General features: G+C 43.4%; 1 protein-coding gene across 4 annotated transcripts in view; it reads left to right on the top strand.

Moving 5' to 3' along the window:
• The window catches only part of syt8 (synaptotagmin VIII), a 99,396-nt gene extending 76,095 nt beyond the window's left edge, over positions 1-23,301 (top strand). For all 4 annotated transcript variants that reach the window (XM_068046225.1, XM_068046223.1, XM_068046224.1 and 1 more), the window contains 3 exons: positions 6,243-6,360; positions 7,813-7,946; positions 18,672-23,301. In XM_068046225.1, coding sequence (XP_067902326.1) covers positions 6,243-6,360; positions 7,813-7,946; positions 18,672-18,902 — 483 coding nt within the window. In that variant the 3' untranslated portion in view covers positions 18,903-23,301. The remainder of the gene's footprint in view (positions 1-6,242; positions 6,361-7,812; positions 7,947-18,671) is intronic.
• Positions 23,302-23,811: the final 510 nt, after the last annotated feature.

Below are 23,811 nucleotides of genomic sequence, written 5' to 3'. Positions count from 1 at the left end.
CAATATCTAGCTGGTGTACGACTATATGCAATGTGTCTCGCAGGTCAATGCTCGGTTTCCTGGGAGCAGTCAGGCCACCTTTATTTTGCAGCAGTCCGCTGTGCCATCTGTATTTGAAGAGCCACAACAAACTAAAGGGTGGCTACTGAGCGATAAGGGTTATCCTTTGATGACATGGCTCATGATTCTGGTGTGCAGCCCATGTGCCCTGGGCAGCATGAATGCAACAAAAGCCATGCTGCCACATGAAATGTGATAATGTGATAGAGCAGATCATTGACGTACTGAAACAATGCTTCCTCTGCCTGGACTGCTCTGGAGGAGCCCTGCAGTAATCAGCAGTGCGGATGTCAAGATTCATGGCAGTTTGCTGCATGCTGTAAAGCTTTGCCATCATAAGGCCTTGGCCACCAGCTATATGGCAAGCAGGAAGAGGAAGAGGAGGAGAAAGAGCAAGGAAAGAGAAAACCAACAGCCCTTTTCTGTCCGTGATTGCCTCACCTGACTGCAATACTAGTAAGCACAACTCCAATGACCTATTCACCAACAGTCCCACACCTTATCTTTCCTCTGTTACTGACCATCATAACATCTGTTTGTCTACAATTCAAAAATAAACATTCTAACCCAAATTTATAAATCAAACAATGCCATATTGTGTTAAAATGTCAACTAATCACCTTTGTGCATTGCCTTAGTGCCTATTTGCCATGCACATTCACCTGTTCTAGTGCTCTTATACTAGATACATCAGTGGCTGCAGCTCAGTTGTTCGAAGGCTGCTGACTTTCAATGGGGGAACCAGCTCTGGGCTGACAAAGATTGACTTGAAACTGCACCACCTTGGCATGGGCATGGTTGGCAGCAGTCTGGGCTGCCTAGCTGCTAGACAACAATATAGGTACTGGCGGAGTGACAGTGGTGGGAGGATGAATGCTGTCATCCTGAGAGATGACAGCAGATTTGTGCTCCACGGAGCCACTGCCACTCCCCTGAGACAGTGGCTCAGCAATCCTAGTAATCTGTTGGAGGACCGATTGCTGGACTGCTGTGACCTCCTTCTAGCACTTGTGAAGCAGTCTAAGCTTGTGAAGCAGTAAACTGAGCTTGCTTGAGAACTGTCTGACCTTTCATGGCAGCAAGCTGAGCTTGCTTTACAGAAGTCTGAGCTTCCACTACAGCACCCAGTCATTGGGTGGCTTCTGCTTGTGCTGCAATGGAAGCTGAGGCATTGGCTATCAGGCACTACATTGTGTTTTGAGCTGCAAGCGCATTAATGGAGTTGGCCACCACTTTCACACTGGAAAGGATGGGCTCCAAGTTCTGTGCACAGCACTGTGCCAAGTTAGTGCCGGGCTCCTCCATGATCTTTCACATTACACAAAGCTTTTCTGGTAGGCCTGCAAGCATTTCATTGTGCACACAAATCAGAATTTTTCTGTAGCCCGCTCCATTGACGTGCTCACCTGAGTTCTCTGACACAGAACTCATGTATGGCCTTGTCTTCTACATCACTAGCTCCCTGTTCTTCCACCACTGCCTGACCAGCTTGCATCTGAAAGGAGAAAGGTAGGGTTGTGGTGGGGGAAGGTGTGAGAGAAGCAAGAGTTGCCTACTTAGACTATCTGCAGCTTGTAAATCAGAAGAGATTGTGGGATGAGGGGGAAGTGGGATGTGAGAAGGAGGATTAGGCATGGAGGATACTGTCACCTTTGAGGGCTTTAGTCCTGCTACTGGTCACGGCCTCAGTCATGGCTGCTGCAAAGATGGCAGTCGCTGTCTCCTCCATTGAGGTAAGGACATGCAACTGCGTTTGTCCCCTGCTGGTTAGCTCCTGCTGCCTCCAGTTTGTGCCAACTTTTCATGCAAGAGAGAGGGAATTGTGTCAGTGAGTGTGGTGTGATCTGTTTGAGTGATGTGGCTGTCATGTTTGAATAGCTGGCAGTGTGTGCAAGCTGTGAGACATAGGTTTGAGGCTTGCAGCAGTGCTAAGTGTGCGAGGGGGAAGTGAAGCTATGAATGTTAGGCATGTGTTGGGATTGATAGATATTGTTGGTAGGTGAGTGATGGAGGTGTGGTGTATTGTGCAGTGTGAGGCCAGTGAAGCAATTGATGGGATACGGAGTTGGGAACTTGAAGGTGACTCCTGACAACATATTCACACATGTCCCACATGGGCATTTAAAGATACATTCATTGACCTTGACCATTTGTGGTCTTTTTGCGGTACTGCATGCAGGTCCTTGGGCTAGACTCCTGGTATTGACCACTATGACTATCTGATCCTCCTGCCTTCACAAAGTTTGTCTGGAGTGTCTCCTGGCCCCTATGGCTAGATCACATTTCTCCTCCTCTCCAGCTCCTCTACCAAGGCATCCAGTGCTGTGTCAGAGAACCTTGGAACATGTGCTATTCCCTGTTATGCCATAATTGACTCATCTTACTACTCAGAGTCTTGTGTCCACAAACATTTCCAGCACCTGCTGCAGGCAGAATGCACCTCCCATTTAGGAGGTGCAGGCTAGCTTTAAGTAGTGCAGACTAGCTTTAAGTAGTGCTAACCTTGCATAAACATGGACCCCAGCTGAGTTGTGCAGTTACTCAACAACATGTTTAGCACTGGCTGCATGCAGCTACCATGGAATTTAGCAGGCAGTATGAAGTTGGTGTGCCGCCTACATCGGAAGGAACAACTGTGGATAAATTGCACATTGTGATCCCTGTATCCGTGATCAGGTGCTGTTCAAGTTATTCCCCCCCCCCCCCCCCCCATTCCCCCATACCTCTCGAGGTAAAACTTTTATTAACTTGTTTTTACAGCCATATAAACCTGAGTGACTGTGAACCTATATTCCAAATTCCTCTGCTTTTCCACAGCACTAGGCCTATTTCTATTCAGTATATAATTACTTCTTTTTTTAAAAAATGGATTATCTCTCACCTATTGGCATTGAATTCTATCATCATGTTTTAATCCACTCCCCATCTGATTCATAATTCTTTGCAGCAGCTTCCTTTGGTCTTCAAAAGTGTTACGACCAGGTGAGGGAGGGTCTCAGGCTCCCCTTTCAGCCTTTTCCTGATTTGGCCGTAACAGGGCTTAACTTTTAAAACACAGTGTTTTTAGCTTCCCCTCAGTGAGTCCTTGCTTACTGCTCTCTAATTGTAATTGCAAAGAAATCAACCAGACAGGTTTTCTCAGATTTAAACTAGAAAGGTCTAAGTTTATTAACCTTAAAACTCTAATTCAGTTAAAACTATTAAAAAATACGTGACGTGACTACGCTAGCATGCATACATTGTTAAACTGAGGCCCGTTGGTCTTCAGGTGGATGTAGGAGATTTCATGACACTATTTTGAAGAAGAGCACAGAAGGTCTCCCAGGTGTCCTGTTTCTCAATTAACACCACTAAAAGGATTCTCTGGTGATTATCACTTAGCTGTTTGTGGGGCCTTACTGTGCACAAATTGGCTGCTGCATTTCCCACATTACAGAAGTGACTATACTTCAAAGCACTTTAGGATGCCCTGAGTTTGTGAAAAGTGCTACATAAATGCAAATTAAAAAAAAATCCAGATCATTTATATGGACAGTGACAAAAAGTGGCTCAAGAATTGAACTACTACCCATTTATAAGCATTCTGAAATCTGCCCTTAACTCTCACTCTTTGTTTTCTCCTTTTTAACCAATCTTTCATACAGTTTGCTATTTCTCCTAATTCTATACCTGTTGGTCTTCTCCAGTAATGTCACATGTGATACCTTATGGTTTCCTAATGTGTATGTACACTAAATCCACTGCAATTCTCTTCCAGCATCTACTAGGCCTGCACCTCCATTTAAAAAAAACAATTCTGACATTTGTCAAACGTGATTGTCCCTTTCACAATCCATGCAGGCTGCTTCTATCTATTATCTCTTTATCTAGAAATACAGTAATTTCATTTTCAAAAGCTCTAACATTTTGTCTACCACAGAATTTAAGCTGACAGTCTTGTCATTTCCCAGATTAAATCTGCCTTCCTTTTGAAAATGAGTATTACATGAGTCACTCTCCAGTCCTCCAACACATGTTTACACTCAATCAAGCCCCGAAATAAAGGGGGAATTTAACTTTTAGACCCACCAGGAGTGGGAGTTATGGGGATTAAAAGCACCCTGGAGAGCCAGAAGCTGGCTTAATTCCCATCATTCATGTGACAACACTGACAGGTTCCCCGCTTGATTGATAGACTTGGCTTTCAGTTGTGGGGGTACAATGCTGGAGAAGAAGCCACAGGGCTAGGTAGATCTGAGCCTGACCCAGGGGTGTGGATGCGGGTATCCGATTGCAGGGAGGGTGAGGGGGGGTCAATTCCTAGGAGTAGGGGGTGGTCAGCGATCAGAGGCCTGAGGGATCAGAGGCTGGTAGGTGGGGAGCTCGCAGGCCTTGGGGGTGAGATTGGAGGCCTTAGGTGGAGATCGGAGGCTTTGTAGGGTAGGACGAGGGGAGATTGGAAGGGTCGATGGGGTGTCCAATCGAAAGGGTTGGCAAGGCAGGCACGCTGGATCCAGCAGCTAAGTGGGAAAGCACTTACCTCGTGGATCCAGCAGTCCTTTCCTTCCTTTAGCCGCCATGATTCCCAAAACCTGGGAAACCCACCAGCCAGAGGTAAATTTGAAATAGTGGATAAGTATGAAGCACGCAGCTCATTATAATATTTAAATTGCCAACCCATCTTCTGGTAACAGCTTGGTCGCCTGCCCTCCATGCCATCTGCATTAAAACCAGAAGTGGGTGGATTGGGGGCAGGTTGGGGTCGGGATTCAGATTTTTAAGACTTTAACCTCCCATCTGATCCAAACTCGCCCATTTTTGGAGTTAAATTTCTCCTATAATTTCTAGGACCTCTACAATTTCCTTTGGATCCCAGGATGGATCATTAATTCCTTCGCTGAGACTTCTGAATTTTTGTAAACAGTTAACATGGCATGCAGATACATGCTATGTTATGAATTAAGACAACTGACCTCGGGTGGGGTGGCAACAGGGAAACTACGATTGGCCTTAGCACACCTATGTGAAGGGGAGGGACAAATATCAATCACTGCTGGCCACTATTCAATGATCCTTCCTGCAAATTTTGTCCTTGTGTGTTTTTGTGTATATGTATAGATGGGTGGAAAGGAATTGGTTTGGCTGTAATGGCTCCCATGATTGAATAGCCAATAGTTCAGGCTCACATGTGAGGAGTTTCCACTTGGACAAGCTTTTAGCGTGTAGCTGGCTATTGTGGAACCATTCCAAGCTTTGAGGGAGTAGAGAGAAACAAAGAGGAGAGGAAATACATTAATAGAGCAAAAAAGAAAACCAATGCTTCCCTTTCATCTACTCTAACAGTTCAGAGTTTCTCCCTTAGGTTTGACATATTGAGATCACGACAATCAGTCTGTTCGACATCATCAGCATCTCAGTCAGTCCTGCTATCATAGTGTCTTTGGGATTCAGTGTGTTCTCAAAGAATTCATATTCTGCACAAGTAGCTTTCTTCAGTGTGGAGAGTAATGCCTGTTACACCAGAGATTCTGAGCAACCAGAGAACATTATGTTTACTGTGAGGAATATTGTTAGCAACAAACTGTTACATTCATTCAGAATTCTGATTTAGATAGCTGGAAATTCAAAACCTTACGCATGATCAATGAGAATAGCTTCCCAAAATTACCTGGGAATAATTGCATTAGAACATAAGAAAGGCTAAGGGACTAGAAAAGGCCATGAATCCCATCCAGATGTATCCCTCTGATATTCCAGGAGAGCATTGAGCTGTCTTTTGAATGTCAGGGTCTTAAGTATATAAGTGCTGTGGAGTGATATTCCACATCCCAAAACCAACACAGCAATAAATAAAAAAAGGGAAACTGGGATTGTTGAAAATCTGAAACAAAACAGGTAATTCTACAAATGCACAGCAGGCGATTGGTAGCATTTGAAAAGAGAAATGACAAATTTACATTTCAGTTTGAAATCCTTCATTGGATCAGATTTATTTTTTCCTAAAGAATGATGACATCTTTGAGGAAAAGTTACACAGCCAAACATTGTAAAATTTCACACCTACAATTTTGTCAAACAAAAATTACCAAAATAAACTTTGGGCCAGCAGGAGTGTTTTAGTTGCTAAGCTCTTAGTGTTTTGTTTTCCTTCTATGCTATTGTCTGAATATTGATTGCTCTATTTTGTTTGGTTTCTTTATTAGCAAGTGAGACTTGGTGATATCTGCTTCTCCCTCCGTTATGTCCCCACTTCAAACAAGCTGACAGTTGTAATTTTAGAAGCCAAGAACCTGAGGATAATGGATAAAGATGGTTTATCCGGTAAGAGTTCCTACCGGAAACACTTGTGGCTGCACATTTGGCTGCAATTACGTCTTTCACAAAATCAGATCACAACAATCTGCCAACATGCATGTTTCTTGTTTCTCCTGTACTATTTTGATTCTTCAAGAATTTGCTCTGGGACTTAGTAGTGATTGTAAGTACCTACCTGTTGAAATCTTTTCAAGCATCAGTCTTTTCACTGGGGGTGAAATTGATCTTGGGTGGTGGCTTAAAATGGATGATAGTGAGTTGGCAGCCTGTCGATGTCTGGCTCATCAGAAACTCTTGTAGAGAGGGGTGAAGTAGGAAGAGAGTAAGGGAGAAGAGGGGAAGTGCAGAGAGAGGGCAGGGAAGAGAGGAGGAAAGGAGGGGTAGAAGACACAGGCCAGGGGAGAAGGGGAGGAGAGGGAGAGGAGGGCGAGAAAGGGGAGTGCAGAGAGGGGGCAGGGGAGGGAGAATGAAGGAGTGGAGGAGAAAGGGGGGAGAGAAAGAGGAGGAGGAGCAGTGAGAGGGCAGAGAGAGGGCCAGCAAGCAAGAGAAAGAGGGAGAGGAGGGGTAGGAAAGAGAAAGAGAGGAGAGGAGAAGGGATGAGGAGGGGATATTTATTATCTTTTACTGCAACATATTCCCAGACAGATGCTATCCTGTCTGTAACACATTCACAACTAATTGCTATTATCTGCAACACATGCCCTGACCTTTGTTCTCTTGTCTGTAATATATTCATAGATTATCTGCAACATATTCCCAGTTATCTGCTTCCCTCTCTAACACATTTCCAGCAGTCTGTTATTCTGCCTATAACATAGTCACAACATGCTGTTATTTTGTAAATACTATTTCCTAGTGGTATAATTCAGTATATAATATGCCCTAGGCTTTCTGTTATCCTGTTGTGTCATTCTCCAGGATCAATTGCACTGAAGTTTCCTATATTTACCACAGTGTCAGTGAGAGATGCACATCATTACCTGCACTGTGATGATAATTTTGACTTCAGGTGATAGTGTAAAACAAGTGATATCAGCTTGACCAGCTGTTAAACACCTCTTCAAATTTTTGTTTCTATTGAAGTTGCAGGAAAAGAAAATCCGAAGATATATTTTATGGGTGGCCGAGCTAATGTCACGTTTTACGTCATCTAAAATCAAAATTACTGCAGATGTGGAAAAATTGAACACAGATCACATCATATCACTCCCTGGTGAATAATGCATATCCTCTATCTGTCAAGGAACAGAGTAAACCCCATTCACTACACCTCTCTACCTCTCTCATAGGGCAATGCCTCAAATGAAGGGTTTGTGGTTGTATTTCAAGCTAGTGTATACAAAGTTTCAAAATAAATATTACCATATACTCTTTACAGACAGACGGAATACAAAACCAAAGAGACTGATGGACTTGATTTTCACCAGTATTTGAAGACATTCTTGATCTTTTTTATAGACCCCTATGTGAAGATTCGTTTGATGCTCAATAAGAAAAAGTTCAAGAAGAAGACAACAACAGTTAAAAAGAACACCTTGAATCCCTATTTCAATGAGTCTTTTAGCTTCGATGTAACTTTTGAAGAAATACAGGTGAGGAGAAAATGTTAAATATTTAAAAGAAAAAGTGAGGTGCAGTAGGTTACATTCTCTCTGTTGACCATAAAAGTCTTGCCTGAAAATAATTTGAGTAGCCTCGACAAAATGACAAAGAGGTCATTATACAAAATGTCCAACAATATAGCACTATGTTGCTAAATTGATATTCTGAATCAAAGAGACACCAAGTAGAAATGGAAATGTTCCATCAGTGTCCTTCTGAAATTTGGATTTAAGTACTTTGTTCGAATGGTGTCTTAACTTAGCCCTGCCTTAAAACACTGGGCACTCAAAGTGGAAACAATTTTACTCATAACACTTGCCTTCCTTATCTTCACTTATACAAACAAATTAACCACTTGTTTGGAAGAGGGGCAGACTTTGCACTCCAACGCTTTCTCCCTATTTCTATTTGTAGTCTGTTCACTTTCAATACTTGTGACAACTAGCATCTACTGCTCCTTTGTTCATACCTATGTCAGTCTTCAGCTCACTGCATGTAGATGTACAATGGCAATGCAGTGACAGGTGATTTCTAATCCCCTCTTGTTGTAAGCTTCCTCTCCTTTATGCAGCTGCTGCCTTCTCCAGAGCAATACAGTCAAGATTGGGAATGTGTGCAAACTGGTGATCTGCTCATTGGTACTCTAACCTTCTGTGTTACTGTATGACCCTTAGGGCTGGCTTTTGTGCTAGCGGTGGGACTCCCAGCACCAGGCCTAAAAGGCAGGGGGAGCCCTGCCTCTGCCTTTTTGTACCCCCACTGAGTGATCCTCCAGTCTTTTTGAATCAATGTTTTAGGAGGCGGGGTCCCCAGTCACTTTAAAAACTTTAAAGGGCTGGGGATCCAGCCTCCAAGAGCTGCTGGCCAATCAGAAGGCCGGCAGCTCAGCAATATTGGCAGTGCCACCAGGTGCAATGGCCACTGCCAGTACTGCAGAGGCCTCAGACCCAGACCTAGCAATGGAACCCCGGAACAGAGGTAGGTGAGGCGTGTCACTGGGACCAGTCCGGAAGGCCTCAGCGAGACGGAGTGGGCGGGTGGTCATGCAGTCCAGGGGGAGGCAGAGTCCCGGGGAATAAAGTGGTTCCTGGTGGGGGTCCTCTGTGTGCCACAAATTGCCTACGAAGGAGGGACACCCCTCCCAAACCTGCAGGGAGGGCGCCTCATTTTACAAGGCATCCACCCTACATGGCGGAGACCCCTCTCCGCTGCTGGGAAGTTCCCAGTGGTAGCGGGAAGAGGCCCTTAATTGGCCGTTAATAGGCCACTTAAGGGCCTCAATTGGCCTCTGGGCAGGAAGGCCGCCATAGGCCTATCCCACCCCCGAGAAGATCACTGGGCAACAGGGAGGCAATGGGCCTTCCACCTTGTAAGAGTGATGTCCCTTTAAGAACTCAGTGCGCTAATGAGCTAAGTACAAGGATGTAGTCATGTGACCAGAAGCCATAGTCACTCCGCACAGCAACACCCTGGACAAAGGTTCCGTATATAGTTTGCTCTGTATTGTATGTACTAGTTTAGCTGTTAATGAACCTTTCAGAGATCTTCAAAGAACTGGAATCCACCTACCTCATGTGTTGCTTAAGATAACACAAAAAAACTGGTGGCAGAGGTGGTGAAAAAACAAGAAATAAGCTTGAAGACCATGGTTAAAACAGCAAACAAGTGAAGAAACTTTAAAACAAGTTCCTTAGAACGCTCAGAAAAGCTCTATAGAATGGAAGCATGGCTGAAAAGCAAGCAATTGGGTGAGTCATTGTTCCAACGATCAAGAAATCCCAGTTCAAAAAAAGCTTTGAAGTGTTTCAAAAAAATTCATTTTCTAAAGGCTCCCTCTGAACGAGAGAAAAAAGAAGGGGAAAATACTGAAAAGTGCACAAATTGAAAAAATCTCAAAGTCCGATAGTGGAAAAAAAGGCATGAAAAACCCCCGAACACAACAGAGTCTTCATTAAAGCAGTCAAGCTGAAAAAAATCTTTAACCACTCAAGCATGTAGAAGATAAACTCAAGCAAAGAAAAAGCCAAGGGGAAAACCCTTGAACTGCCGATTGAATAGCTGTGTAAAGATACAAAGTGCTGAACAAGAAAAATTTGAGAACACTGTCAAGCACCTGTTACACTCCGTCAAAGCAGCTAGCCTGAAGAAAAGAATTTCTTAAAGGGGGAACAGTGCAGAGTCAATAGAAAAGTTTGAAAACAAGTTTTAAGCCACAAATAGAAAAGTCATAATAAATACAGTGCTGAAGGCACACAAAGTGCTGAATAAAGTTAAATATAGAGCAGAAAGCAGAAGAACAGCAGAAGGATGGATATCAAATTTCCCTGCATGAACTGGAAGGCCATTGATATCCTCTCCGAGTTTAAACTTTTTAAACAAAAAATACAGTTGTGCTGCATAGACAAGTGGTTACAGAACCAGAGAAGCAGGCTGTGAAAATACTGATAGCAGTTGGAAATGAGGGGTTATACAGAATCAATACCTCTGACTTATCTGAAAGGGACCAGAAAGATCCCGCAAAGATATGGAAAGTGCTAGAAGATCGGCATCAGGTAAGAGTGAACTTTAGAATTCATCGCCTGGAGTTGATGTCCTACAGGCAACAGTCACAGGAATCAATAGATCAATTCATCAGCGATTTTTCAGAAACTGAGCTGTCGGAGTGAATAATGGAACTGGTGATTGTCTCAGCACCTACTGAAGCATTTCAAAAAGATCTCTTGGGGAAAAAGAAAGGTCACAGCATTGATACACTGCTAGAAGAAGGCAGGAAATACGAAGCCATTGTAGCCGGACAACAGCATCTGCAAGCACTAGGCGCAGCCCACAATATCAACATATCAACATAGTAACCAGGTCACAAAAAGCAAGCAAGCTGTGTGGTAAGTGTCATTTGTCCCACTCACCGCAAAGTTATCCTGCGTTTCAAGATCTGTGCATGGCGTACAGTGCAAAAGGATATTGGGCCCGCCTATGCAAGAAATCCGGCTCCAAAGATGCAGCCATTAGTCACAGTAGTACATAAAGAAATAGAAGATAGGCACAGCAACATGGCAACAGCAGCAAGGAGAGAGCCAGAGACCTACGTAAATGCAAGTCAATACATGAAGTCCACAGTGAAATCGACCTGAAACAAGACTCAGAGTGGAGCGATTCTCAGCTAGAAGACGAGCAGGTGTTTCACATTGTGAACCTTCATCATTGTGTTGATGAAATCAAACAACTGGAAACTTTTTCTACTATTAATAGCATGAGCCCAAAGAAAGTTGGCAAACACACACTCAGGACTAAGACTGACACGGGAGCTAGTATCCTGAAGGATATGTATCGGGGTATTGGAAATTAATGGTTCAACCGACAACTGCAAAGTTAACTGCATACAAGTCAGGAAACAAATGGTAATTGTTGGCAGGTGGAGGGCTGGAGGGCTGTTTCTACCGGTCTTTCGCAGGGTACAGTACTGGGTCCCCTGCTTTTTGTGGTATGTATTAACAATTTGGATGTAAATGTAGGGGGTATGATCAAGAAGTTTGCAGATGACACAAAAATTGACTGTGTGGTAGATAGTGAGGAGGATAGCTGTAGGCTGCAGAAAGATATTGATGGACAATTCAGGTGGGCAGAAAAGTGGCAAATTGAATTCAACTTTGAGAAGTGTGAGGTGACACATTTGGGGAGGTCAAACAAGGCAAAGGAATACACGATTAATGGGAGAATACGGAGAGGTGTAGAGGAAGTGAGGGACCTTGGAGTGAATGTCCACAGATCACTGAAGGTAGCAGGATAGGGCAATATGGTGGTTAAGAAGGCATATGGAAACCTTTCCTTGATTAGCCGAGGCATACAATATAAGAGGGGGCGGCACAGTGGCGCAGTGGTTAGCACAGCAGCCTCACAACTCCAACGACCCGGGTTCAGTTCTGGGTACTGCCAGTGTGGAGTTTGAAAGTTCTCCCTGTGACCGTGTGGGTTTCCACCGGGTGCTCCGATTTCCTCCTACAGCCAAAGACTTGCAGGTTGATAGGTAAATTGGCCATTGTAAGTTGCCGCTAGTATAGGTAGGTGGTAGGAGAATTGAGGGAAGGTTGGGATGTGGTAGGGAATATGGGATTAATGTAGGATTGGTATATTTGTTTATTGGTGGTTGATGGTCAGCACAGACTCAATGGGCCAAAGGGCCTGTTTCAGTGCTGTATGACTCTATAAATAACTCTATAAGAGCAGGGAGGTTATGCTGAAACTGCATAAATCATTGGTTAAGCCACAACTTGAGTACTATGTGCAGTTCTAGTCACCTCATTACAGAAAGAATGTAATTGCACGAGACGGGGTACAGAGGAGATTTACGAGGATGTTGCTGAGACTGGAAAAATGTGAGGAAAGATTAGATAGGCTGGGGTTGTTTTCCTTAGAACAGAGAAGGCTGAGGGAAGATCTGATTGAAATGTACAAAATTGTGAGGGGCCTGGATAGAGTGGATGTGAAGGGCCTATTTACCTTAGTAGAGAGATCAGTGACGAGGGAGCATGGATTTAAAGTGATTGGTAGAAAGATTAGAGGGGAGAAGAGGAAATTTCTTTTTCACTCAGAGGTTGGTGAGAGTCCGGAATTTACTGCCTGAAAGGGTAGTAGAAGCAGAAACCTTCAACTCATTAAAAATGTGTCTGGATGTGCACCTCAAGTGCCGTAACCTTCAGGGCTTTGGACCAAGTGATGGAAGGTGGGATTAGACTGGGTGGATCGTTTTTCGGCTGGCGCAGACACGATGGGCCAAGTGGCCTCTTGCTGTGCCGTAAACCTTCATGATTCTATGAGGGAGGAGATTGAGATTGAGATTGCTGCGGCCCTGGCAGAGATTTTTGTATCATTGTTAGCCATGGGTGAGGTACCAGAAGACTGGAGGATAGCTAATGTTGTGCCTTTATTTAAGAAGGGCAGCAGGGATAAGCCAGGGAACTACAGGCCAGTGAGCCTTACATCAGTGGTGGGAATGTTATTGGAAGGGATTCTTAGAGACAGGATTTATATGCATTTGGAAAGGCATGGTCTGATTAGGGACAGTCAGCATGGCTTTGTGAGTGGGAAATCATGTCTCACGAATTTGATTAAGATTTTGGAGGAGGTGACCAAGAGGATTGACGAGGGCAGGGCAATGGACATTGTCTACATGGACTTTAGCAAGGCCTTTGACAAGGTCCCACATGGTTGGCTGGCCCAGAAGGTTCGAACCCATGGGATCCAGGGTGAGCTAGCCAATTGGATACAAAATTGGCTTGGTGACAGGAGGCAGGGGGTGGTACTGGAGGGTTGTTTTTCAGATTGGAGGCCGGTGACCAGTGGTGTGCTGAAGGGATCGGTGCTGGGCCCTCTGTTGTTTGTCATATATATTAATGACTTGGATGTGAATATCGAGGGCATGATTAGTAAGTTTGCAGATGACACCAAAATTGGTGGTATAGTGGACAGTGAAGAAGGTTGTCTAAGGTTACAACAGGATATAGATCAACTGGGAAAGTGGGCAAGGGATTGGCAAATGGAATTTAACGCAGACAAGTGCAAAGTGATGCATTTTGGGAAGTTAAACCAGGGCAGGACATATAGAGTGAATGGCAAGGCCCTGGGGAGTGTTGTTGAACAGAGAGACCTTGGGGTGCAAGTACATAGTTCCCTGAAAGTGGCAACACAGGTAGACAGGGTGGTGTAGAAGGCGTATGGCATGCTTGCCTTCATCGGCCGAGGCATTGAGTACAAGAGTTGGGACGACATGTTACAGTTGTACATAACGTTGGTTAGGCCGCACTTGGAGTACTGTGTGCAGTTCTGGTCACCGCACTACAGGAAAGATGTGATTAAGCTAGAGAGGGTGCAGAAAAGATTCACAAGGATGTTGCCTGGTTTGGAGGGCTTGAGTTATAAAGAGACATTGGATAGGCTGGGTCTGTTTTCCCTGGAGCGACGGAGGCTGAGAGGGGACATGATAGAGGTATGTAAAATTATGAGAGGCATAGATAGGGTAGATAGCCAAGAGTCTGTTCCCCATGGTAGGGGTGACTAAAACTAGAGGGCATAGATTTAAGTTGAGAGGGAGGAGGTTTAAAGGGGAGCAAAGGGGTAAATTTTTCACACAAAGAATAGTGGGTATCTGGAATGAGCTGCCAGAGGAGGTGGTGGAAGCAGGAACAGTAGCAACATTTAAGAGGCATCTGGACAGGTATTTGAATGAGAAAGGCATAGAGGGATATGGAATTAATACAAGCAGGTGGGATTAGTATAGATAGCCATTATGGTTGGCATGGTCGCGGTGGGCCGAAGGGCCTGTTTCTATGCTGTACGACTCTATGATTCCATACAATGGGTCACCCATCCCTTGCAGTGGCACACTAACACTGCAATGCAGCTATGGCAAGTTAGCATGGAAACCACAAATATTTTACCTGGTAGACACGATTGGACCAGCAGTGACAGGATTACCAGTGTATAACGACCTCAACATCACGACCATCCACGAGGTCACCAAGGTGACCATTAGAGCAGAAGAGACCAAGGGTACCCATATTGAGTCAATCCTGGACTTACAACAAATGTGCCCAGACAGGTTCGATGCCATAGGAGATTTCAAAGGCGATGCCTTACTGCACCTCAGAGAGGATGCAACTCCATCAATCGACCCTCCCAGAAAGTGCAGTGTGCACATACAAGAAAAGCGGAAGCATGAGTTGGGTGACATGGAACACAATGGCATCATCCGTTGTGTGCAGCATCACACAGTCTGGTGCAGCTCAATTACATGCGTACTGAAGAAGAATGGGGCAATCACGGTATGTCTCGATGCGAGACATCTAAACCTTTCCTTAAAGCGATGCCCCCATAAGATTCCAAGACTAGAAGAATTGAATCTCAAGTTCACAGGAGCCAAATTCTTCTCCACGTTGGAAGCTAAACATGGATATTGGTTGGTACACCTAGCTAAGGAATCTGAGGAAGTCACCACCTTCATAAAATCATTTGGAAGATATTACTTCCAGAGACTACCCTTCAACTTATCTATCAGTCAAGATCTGTTTCAGCAGCATATGGACAGAATTATAGAAAACGTGCCTGGATGTATATGCATTGCCGCTGATATTGCAGTAATGGGCAAAACCAAAGAAGAGCATGATCGAAATCTTCACTCACTGATGACAGTAGCTCATTGCGAACGGCTGGTATTAACAGCAAGAAGTGCCAGGTGAATGTAAGTCAGATTAATTTCTTTGGCTCCATCTATTCAGGTTGTGGAATCCATCCTGACCCAGGCAAAGTCGAAGATGTAAGGCATATGCCTACTCCACAAGATGAGGAAGATATCCAGAGATGTCTTGGATTTTTCAACTTCTTGGCAGAATACATTCCAATTTTTTCTGACAAAGCATCATCGCTGAGAGAGCTCTTAAAGAAAGACATAGCATATGTATGGCAGGAGGACCATCAGCATATGTTTGAGTCTCTCAAACAAACATTGTCAGCAGAAACCTGTACTCTGCAGTACTATGATCAAAGGAAGAAGACAATCCTGGAAGTCGACACCTCACAGAAAGGGCTAGGAGCGTGCATTCTGCAGGACGGCAAACCAATTGCATTCAGATCCAAAAGTTTATCTTCAGCACCATCCAATTACTCAAACATAAAGCGTAAACACTTGCTCTGGTGTTTGAGATCACAAGGCTCCACACCCACCTGTTCGGTCAGCAGTCCAGTGTGGAAACCGACCACAAACCATTGGAGATGATCTGGCGCAAACTATTGACAAGCACACCACCTCGACTACAGTGACTTTTAGTGAAGGTACAGGGGTACGACTTCGATTTCTGCTACAGACTGGGTATTAAAATGGTCACCTCGGATATACTGAGCAGATTGCCAAATCTGAACAAGAATGAAGAAGTCTTACTGAATCTACAAGTAGGCAGCACGGACATCGAGGTGGAAGATGTGCTCAAAATCGATTTATTGCATTTTGGGCAGCACAAATGTGACCAACTACAATCAGAAACGACCAGTGACCCATAACTGAAGGCACTGTGAAGAGTCATCATAGAAGGATGGCCTGATACGATAAAAGAGGTGCCAGAAACCGTCAGATGCTTTTGGCCTTATAGAGATGAACTTGGTATCTCGAGAGGTCTCACCTTCAAGGGAAAACAAGTGATTGTGCCCAAAGCTCTACGACAGGACATCTTGTTACAGCTTCACCAAGGCCATATGGGTATAGAGTAAACAAGATGACTGGCACGAGACACTGTTAGTTGGCCAGGGATCAACAGTGACATAGAAAAGTTAGTGAGGATGTGCGAGGCATACCAAAGCCACCATCCACAACAACATAAAGATCCTCTACACCCTCTCGAGATTCCATCAGTCCCTTGGTCCAAAATCGCCACTGATCTATTTACCGTGAATGGAAACGATTTTATCTCAGTCACTGATTATTTCTCCAAATTTCCAATTGTCAGACAGATAAAAGACACTTCAAGTGTGGCTGTCGCAGACAAATTGAGTGCATATTCAGTCTATTCAGTGCACCTGCAGAAATTATTTCTGACAATGGGCCACAATATATGGGCAAACATTTCAGGGATATGTGTGCCAAATGGGGCAAAAAGCATATGATGTGCTCACCACATTACCCTAGATCTAACGGAATGCCGAGCGAATGGTTTACACAATTAAATCGCTTATCCTGAAGTATAGGACAATGAAACAAGATTTTCGTGTTGCCATGTTACACCTCAGAGCTACACCTATGGTTATGGGCCTACCGTCACCAGCAGAGATCATGTTTGGCAGACAAGTGAGAACGATTCTGCCAAGCCATCATCTGTCCAAATTCTCAGAGATGCAGGTGACACTGCTCGAAAAACAACGGAGAATGAAGATGGTGCATGACCGACATGCCAGGGCAGTACTACCTCAACTACATGTAGGACAAAAGGTCAGGGTCATACATCCTACAATGAGAACATGGTTACCCGCAGAGGTACCCAAAGTATGCGGTGAGCCAAGGTCCTACGAGATTACTACATATAACGGAATAGTGTTGAGGAGGGAACAAAGCCAATTAAGAGAAGTGTGCAATAATCCAATCGCGCATAATGGACTGAAAAGAACACACTCCAATGATGAGGGTGCGATGGAACAACAGGACAGCAAGCAACACATTGACAACACGTCTGCAAGTCAAGAACAGCCAAAGGTGAAATCGACATCCCCAGAAGGTTATACCACAACAAGATCTGGACGAATTGTCATTTCACCGAAATGATATATGGACTCTAAAGCTTCTGCACCCATAAATGTCACAATCCTTATCTTTACACTTGTAAATTTTATAATCTCTATCCCTGTATAACTAATTTTGATATTAACCAATTTTATATGTTTTTACGTAGCATACAAGACTTATTTTTGGAAAGAAAGGGGATGTTGTATGAATGCCCAAAGAGTGATGTCCCTTTAAGAACTCAGTATGCTAATGAGCTAAGAACTAGGATGTAGTCATGTGACTAGAAGCTGTAGTCACTCTGCACAACAGCACCCTGGACAAAGGTTCTGTATATAGTTTGCTCTGTATTGTATGTACTAGTTTAGCTGTTAATAATCCTTCTAGAGATCGTCAAGGAACTGGAATCCGCGTACCTCATTGTGTTGCTTAAGATAACACAAAGAAACTCAAGACAACTTTCACTTGACTTGAAAATCTAAAAGATTGTGCTTACAAATCCCGAGTCTGTGGTCAATTTCATTGATCTCAAGTGGGACAGCAGTTGGGGTTGCTACAATCAGCTTCAGTACTCCTGAGCTAGAGAATGGGGAAAAACAGCCCGGGTTCCTGCTACTGATAACTTTTCAAAACTCCTACTGGAAAGTATCTGTATCCAGGCATCTGGTTATGACATGAGAGAGCTCAGCTGCGATGCCTTCCAGTCAAACAGCCTGCTGACACTCACGACTTAGATTAACAAAGAATGCTCACTTCAGTGAGGTAATGGAGAAGAAAGGAGGCAGTTGGCACCTGTGGAATTGTGCCTCAGAATTTTTAAGTTTGGAGAACAAACTAAATGCTGCCATAAATTGGATATTACTTTTCATCTCTGGGGCCTCAGTTTGAATCTTGCTCAGACTGACTTGCATTAATGTCTTTATGTTGGTTATTAGGATACTATGCGAAATAACTTTGAATAGTCTCAATATAGTGCCTACTGCACAAAGGAGCACTGCACAAATCTGACACTTCTCTGTACTAAATTGGCAATCTCATTCAGAGAGTACATGATTACTCGTGCAGAAAATGAAAATAACAGTGATTGTTCCACAGTGATCCTGGTGAAAGGTGTGTGGGTGTGGACAGTGAGATGAGGACAGGATTGGTCTCAATTACTTTGCATTTCACAGTTGAAATGTTCACATCTGCTGACACACTGTCTGTCTAATTAGTGCAGTTGGGTTTTCTTTTGATGCTGGAACTGGGGCACATTGTAGGGGAGAACAGATGATGCTTTATTCTGCCATATCTGATCCAGAATACTTTGTGCTGATATTGGCTGCTGAAAGTCTCCATTTCATACCACTAACATCTTGATTAGCATGAAATTCATAAAGAAATTAAAAAATTGAGATTAAATGTATTTTTAAAACCTTTAGCATTGTCTGTTATTGTTTCCTCTTTCACCATACAGAAAGTGCAGTTAGTGATCTCCGTGTGGGATCATGACAAGATGTCAAAGAATGATGCCATTGGAAAACTCTTTCTTGGCTGCGATGCCACTGGAAATCAGCTACGCCACTGGTCCGACATGCTGGCCAATCCCAGAAGACCAATTGCGCAATGGCACTCTCTCCAACCCAAAGAGGAAGTAGATAAAGCACTCAAAGTACTTGGAGTGAAATCGCGTTTCCAGATCTTCTAGTATACCGACTCCATTGAAAACAAAGGAATCTCTACCAAGTCATCATTTAAAAGTTTATCTGTTTCAGATAAATCTGTTCACCTGTTCCTACCCCCTGTGTTCTAGGAGTTGAACTGAAGTGGAAGAGGTGAAACGTATTACATTTTTATCTCAAACAAACTGAATACACAACACAAAATCATTATCAATACGTTATATCTGCAGCTTTGTGATTCTGATTGTACTTGTAAATCTGAGTCCAGTACACACTACTGTGCAGTGTAATTCAGAAACCCCAAATACTTGGGATATTTTCCCTGTCCTGGAATATGCAACTACAATGAAAATAAATGGAGGATAATGGATTGTACTAAATGAATTGTAGCAACACCTTAATTGAAGGAATGTGGTATGATAAGTCTTGAGATTGGTTTATGTTCATCTAAATGGCACAAAAGCATACTTCTCATTAAGTTGCTCAACTGTCATAAAATTGAGGTATGTGTTTCATCAAGCTTGCATCTCATTATTGGGAATCTTAGACATGCTGGATATACTTGTACAATACACACATTTACACAACAGTACTTTGCATTACAATTGCTCATGTAATATTTGTAATACAGAATATCACTATTATTATCAGGAAATAACAATTTGTGTGAAACTAAATGTGACTTAATATCAGGAATGATTTATGTACAATAAATTATGGGGTTGATTTTATTTTCAGGTGGATGGGCAGTTAAAATTACCAGGTTCCATCCCTCCACTTACTCTACTGGCTATTTCTAATATTCACCTGTCGGGTTTTGCAGGTAGGAACCCTATAAAGTTCTGCAAATTGGGGTCCTGTTATGTCAATTGAACCTGATGAAATTTTAACCTTGGCCTGTGTGGGGGAGCCTCTACAGCTGTCTCGCTAGGGCAGAGGCAGGTCTAGTCAGGGAAGTGCAAAACTTTTTTTGGAGGGTCTGGAAATAATAGTACTGAATTGGGGGAAGGCCGATTTCAATATGATAAAACAGGAACTGGCCAAAGTGAACTGGGAGCAGCTTCTTATAGGAAAGTCTACATCAGACCAGTGGGAATCATTTAGAAGGGAAATTGTGAGCATGGGTGCAGCATGTTCGTGTAAAGGTGAAGGGTAGGACCAACAGGTCAAGGGAACCCTGGATGTCAAAGGATATAGGAGGCGTATGGCAGATTCAGAGTGCTGAAAACAGCAGAGGCCTGAGAGGAGTATAGAATGTGTAAGGGAGTACTTAAAAAAGTAATTAGGAGAGCGAAGAGGGGGCATGAAAAAACACTGGCAGACAAGATAAAGGAAAATCCTAAGGTGTTTTATAAGTATGTTAGGGGCAAGAGGATAACCAGAGAAAAATTGGGGCCCATTAGGGATCAAAGAAGCAATCTGTGTGTGGAACTGGAGGGCACAGGTGAGGTTTTGAATGATTACTTTCCATCTGTGCTCATTATGGAGAAGGACAATGTAGGTGTAGTGATCGGGGAGGAGGGGTTGTGATATACTTGATCAAATTAGCATTGAAAAGGAGGAAGTATTCGCTGTATCACCGGGCTTAAAAGTGGATAAATCCCCAGGCCCAAATGAGATGTATCCCAGGCTGTTATGTGAGGCAAGGGAGGAGATAGCAGGGGCTCTGACACAAATTTTCAGATCCTCTCTGGCCACAAGAGAGGTACCTGAGGACCGGAGGACAGCGAATGTGGTACCATTATTCAAGAAGGGTAGCAGGGATAAATGGTAATTACAGGCCGGTGGTAGGGAAATGATTGGAAAAAATTCTGAGAGACAGGATTAATCTCCACTTGGAGAGGCAAAGATTAATCAGGGATAGTCAGCATGGCTTTGTAAGGGGGAGATCATGCCTAACTAACCTGATTGAATTTTTCGAGGAGGTGACTAGGTGTGTAGATGAGGGTAAAGCAGTTGATGTAGTCTATATGGACTTCAGTAAGGCTTTTGATAAGGTCCCACATGGGAGATTGGTTAAGAAAGTAAAGGCCCATGGCATCCAGGGTAACTTGGCAAATTGGATTCAAAATTGGCTTAGTGGCAGGAGGCAGAGGGTGATGGTCAAGGGTTGTTTCTGCGAGTGGAAGCCTGCGACCAGTGGTGTACCGCAGGGAACGGTGCTGGGACCCTTACTGTTTGGAGTGTACATTAATGATTTAGACGTGAATATAGGAGGTATGATCAGTAAGTTCGCAGACGACACGAAAATTGGTGGTGTTGAAAATAGTGAGGAGGAATGCCTTAGATTACAGGATGATCTAGATGGGCTGATAAGATGGGCGGAGCAGTGGCAAATGGAGTTTATTTCTGAGAAGTGTGAGGTGATGCACTTTGGGAGGATTAACAAGGCAATGGAATATAAAATGGATGGTAGGACCCTAGGGAGTACAAAGCGTCAGAGGGACCTTGGGGTGCTTGTCCATAGATCACTGAAAGCAGCAGCACTGGTAGATAAGGTAGTTAGGAAGGGAGATGGGATACTTGCCTTTATTAGCCGAGGCATAGAATATAAGAGCAGGGAGGTTATGATGGAGCTGTATAAAATGCTGGTTAGGCCACAGTTGGAGTACTGTGTACAGTTCTGGGCACCACACTATAGGAAGGATGTGATTGCACTGGAGAGGGTGCAGAGGAGATTCACCAGGATGTTGCCAGGGCTGGAGCATTTCAGTTATGAAGACAGACTAGATAGGCTAGGGTTGTTTTCCTTGGACAGAAACAGCTGAGGGGGGACCTGATTGAGGTATACAAAATTATGAGGGGCATTGATAGGATAGATTGGAAGAAACTTTTTCCTTTAGTGGAGAGGTCAACAACTAGGGGGCATAGATTTAAGATAAGGGGCAGGAGGTTTAGAGGGGAGTTGAGGAGGAATTTTTTCACCCAGAGGGTGGTTGGAATCTGGAACACACTGCCTGAAGGGGTGGTAGAGGCAGGAACACTCACAACATTCAAGAAATATTTAGATGAGCACTTGAAACGACATAACATACAAGGCTATGGACCAAGTGCTGGGAAATGGCATTAGTTAGGACGGGTGCTTGATAGTCGGCGCAGGTGCATTGGGCTGAAGGGCCTGTTTCTATGCTGTATAACTCTATGACTCTAAACGAAGCCTCCAGGTTCCACAAGGAAATTCGCTGCCTCCTCTGCCTTGGACCACCCCCTCTTTCTTCTCCTGAAACCCTCCTGAAGCTTGCTCCACAGCACGTTATAAAAATCCAGCAAGTGGCCAAGGTCACCTAATCTTCACCTGTCAGCAGTTGCTCTGTGCCTGCTTCAGCCTAATCCAGATGGGAAGTTGATGAATAGCTTTTCAATGAGGTCCAGTGGTTAAAATTGCTGTGGCCTCTTGCTGTCTCTGCCAAGTAGGGAATAAACTCACTGCAGCAGTTTCCCACTGGAAACCCACTCCAAATTATAATCTGGTGCAATCTCCTTATGTTGCAATTGCTCTGTTCAAATATTTATATTTATGTAAATAATCAGGTATATCAAAATGTCAAATTAACATTTGCAAATACAATGGTGCATTAGCATAGAATGAAAAAGAAGACGTTAGAACATAGGAAAAGGAAAATGCTAATTTCTGTGTGGAGCCTATGCCACCATTTTGTTAGCCAAAACAGCTCTTTTATCTATTCAATCTCAATTCCTTGCACTTTTTCCCACGTAAGTATCCCTATTTTTACAGACTCAATTGATTATACGCCTGTGGCCTGCACAGGGCAGTAGGGGGCACTGCACATGCTCACAAATATTTGTGTCAAGAATTTTTTTTTGGGGGGGGGGTTTGCTTTTATCCAGTTTAATTTAAATATTAAAATACGTTTGGTCCATTATTTCCAACATATAACAAGGAATTATGGACTTTATGAAGGTGTGAATATGCCATTAAATTATATAAATAAATGGGAAAGACTGTATTAGAAGCTGGGATGATAATGGTAGTTAAGAAGAAAAAATGTGTATATAAATCTGCTGTGTTACAAATAACGATATTTACATCTTACCTTTTTCTTTTTGTCATGTTTTACATGTTTCATAAATGCATAAACTACTAAGATACTACCGGATTAGGGTGACAGAATAAAATTATATTATTAAATTAAGCAAATCATTAAGCATCTATGCTGCTTTATTCAGACAATTGGATGAAGTATGAAGTCCATAGTGCAGGACACAATGAAGACTGAAAACAGGACAAAAGGCAAGATAAATCATGTAATTGTGGTTAGGCAACACCAAGTGGGAAATAAGGAACAATGCAGTTATTGATGTCCTGACAAATTATTTGAGTAAGAAGCACTGCGATTAGTCTTCATTTCAAATCAATGAAGAGCTGGGGACAAGCAAGAGCATGTTGGTGATACATTTGGAGCTTTGGAGGAACAAAAAATCATAAAAACAATGACCATAGCAATGTCAATAAAATGTAGCCTATGTAAAACCTCAAACTCTCAGAATTGCTTTAATAATTACATGTGTCAGCAGTGGCGCAGTTGGTAGCACTCTTAGCTATGAGTTAGAAAGATGTGGGTTTAAGTCACACTCCAGGACTTGAGTGCAAAAATCTCAGTTGACACTTCAATTCAGTACTGAGGGAGAGCTGCACTGTCAGAGTGCTGTCTTTCAAATGAGATCTTGAACCAAGACTCTGTCTGCCTTTTCAAGTTGATGTAAAAAAACCCATGGCACTATTTTGAAGAAGGGTTATCCCTGGTGAAATGGAAACAGAAAGTGCTGGAACTACTCAGCAGGTCTGGCAGCATCTGTGGAGAGAGAAACAGAGTTAATGTTTCAGGTCTGTGACCTTTCATTAGAACTGGCAAAGGTTAGAAATGTAATAGGTGTTGAGATTTCGCTTTTGGACAGAGCTGTTCATTATTCTGC

Source organism: Heterodontus francisci, chromosome 14, assembly GCF_036365525.1.
Source record: "Heterodontus francisci isolate sHetFra1 chromosome 14, sHetFra1.hap1, whole genome shotgun sequence".
Taxonomy (NCBI): domain Eukaryota; kingdom Metazoa; phylum Chordata; class Chondrichthyes; order Heterodontiformes; family Heterodontidae; genus Heterodontus; species Heterodontus francisci.
This window is presented reverse-complemented; position numbering and strand designations above follow the sequence as displayed.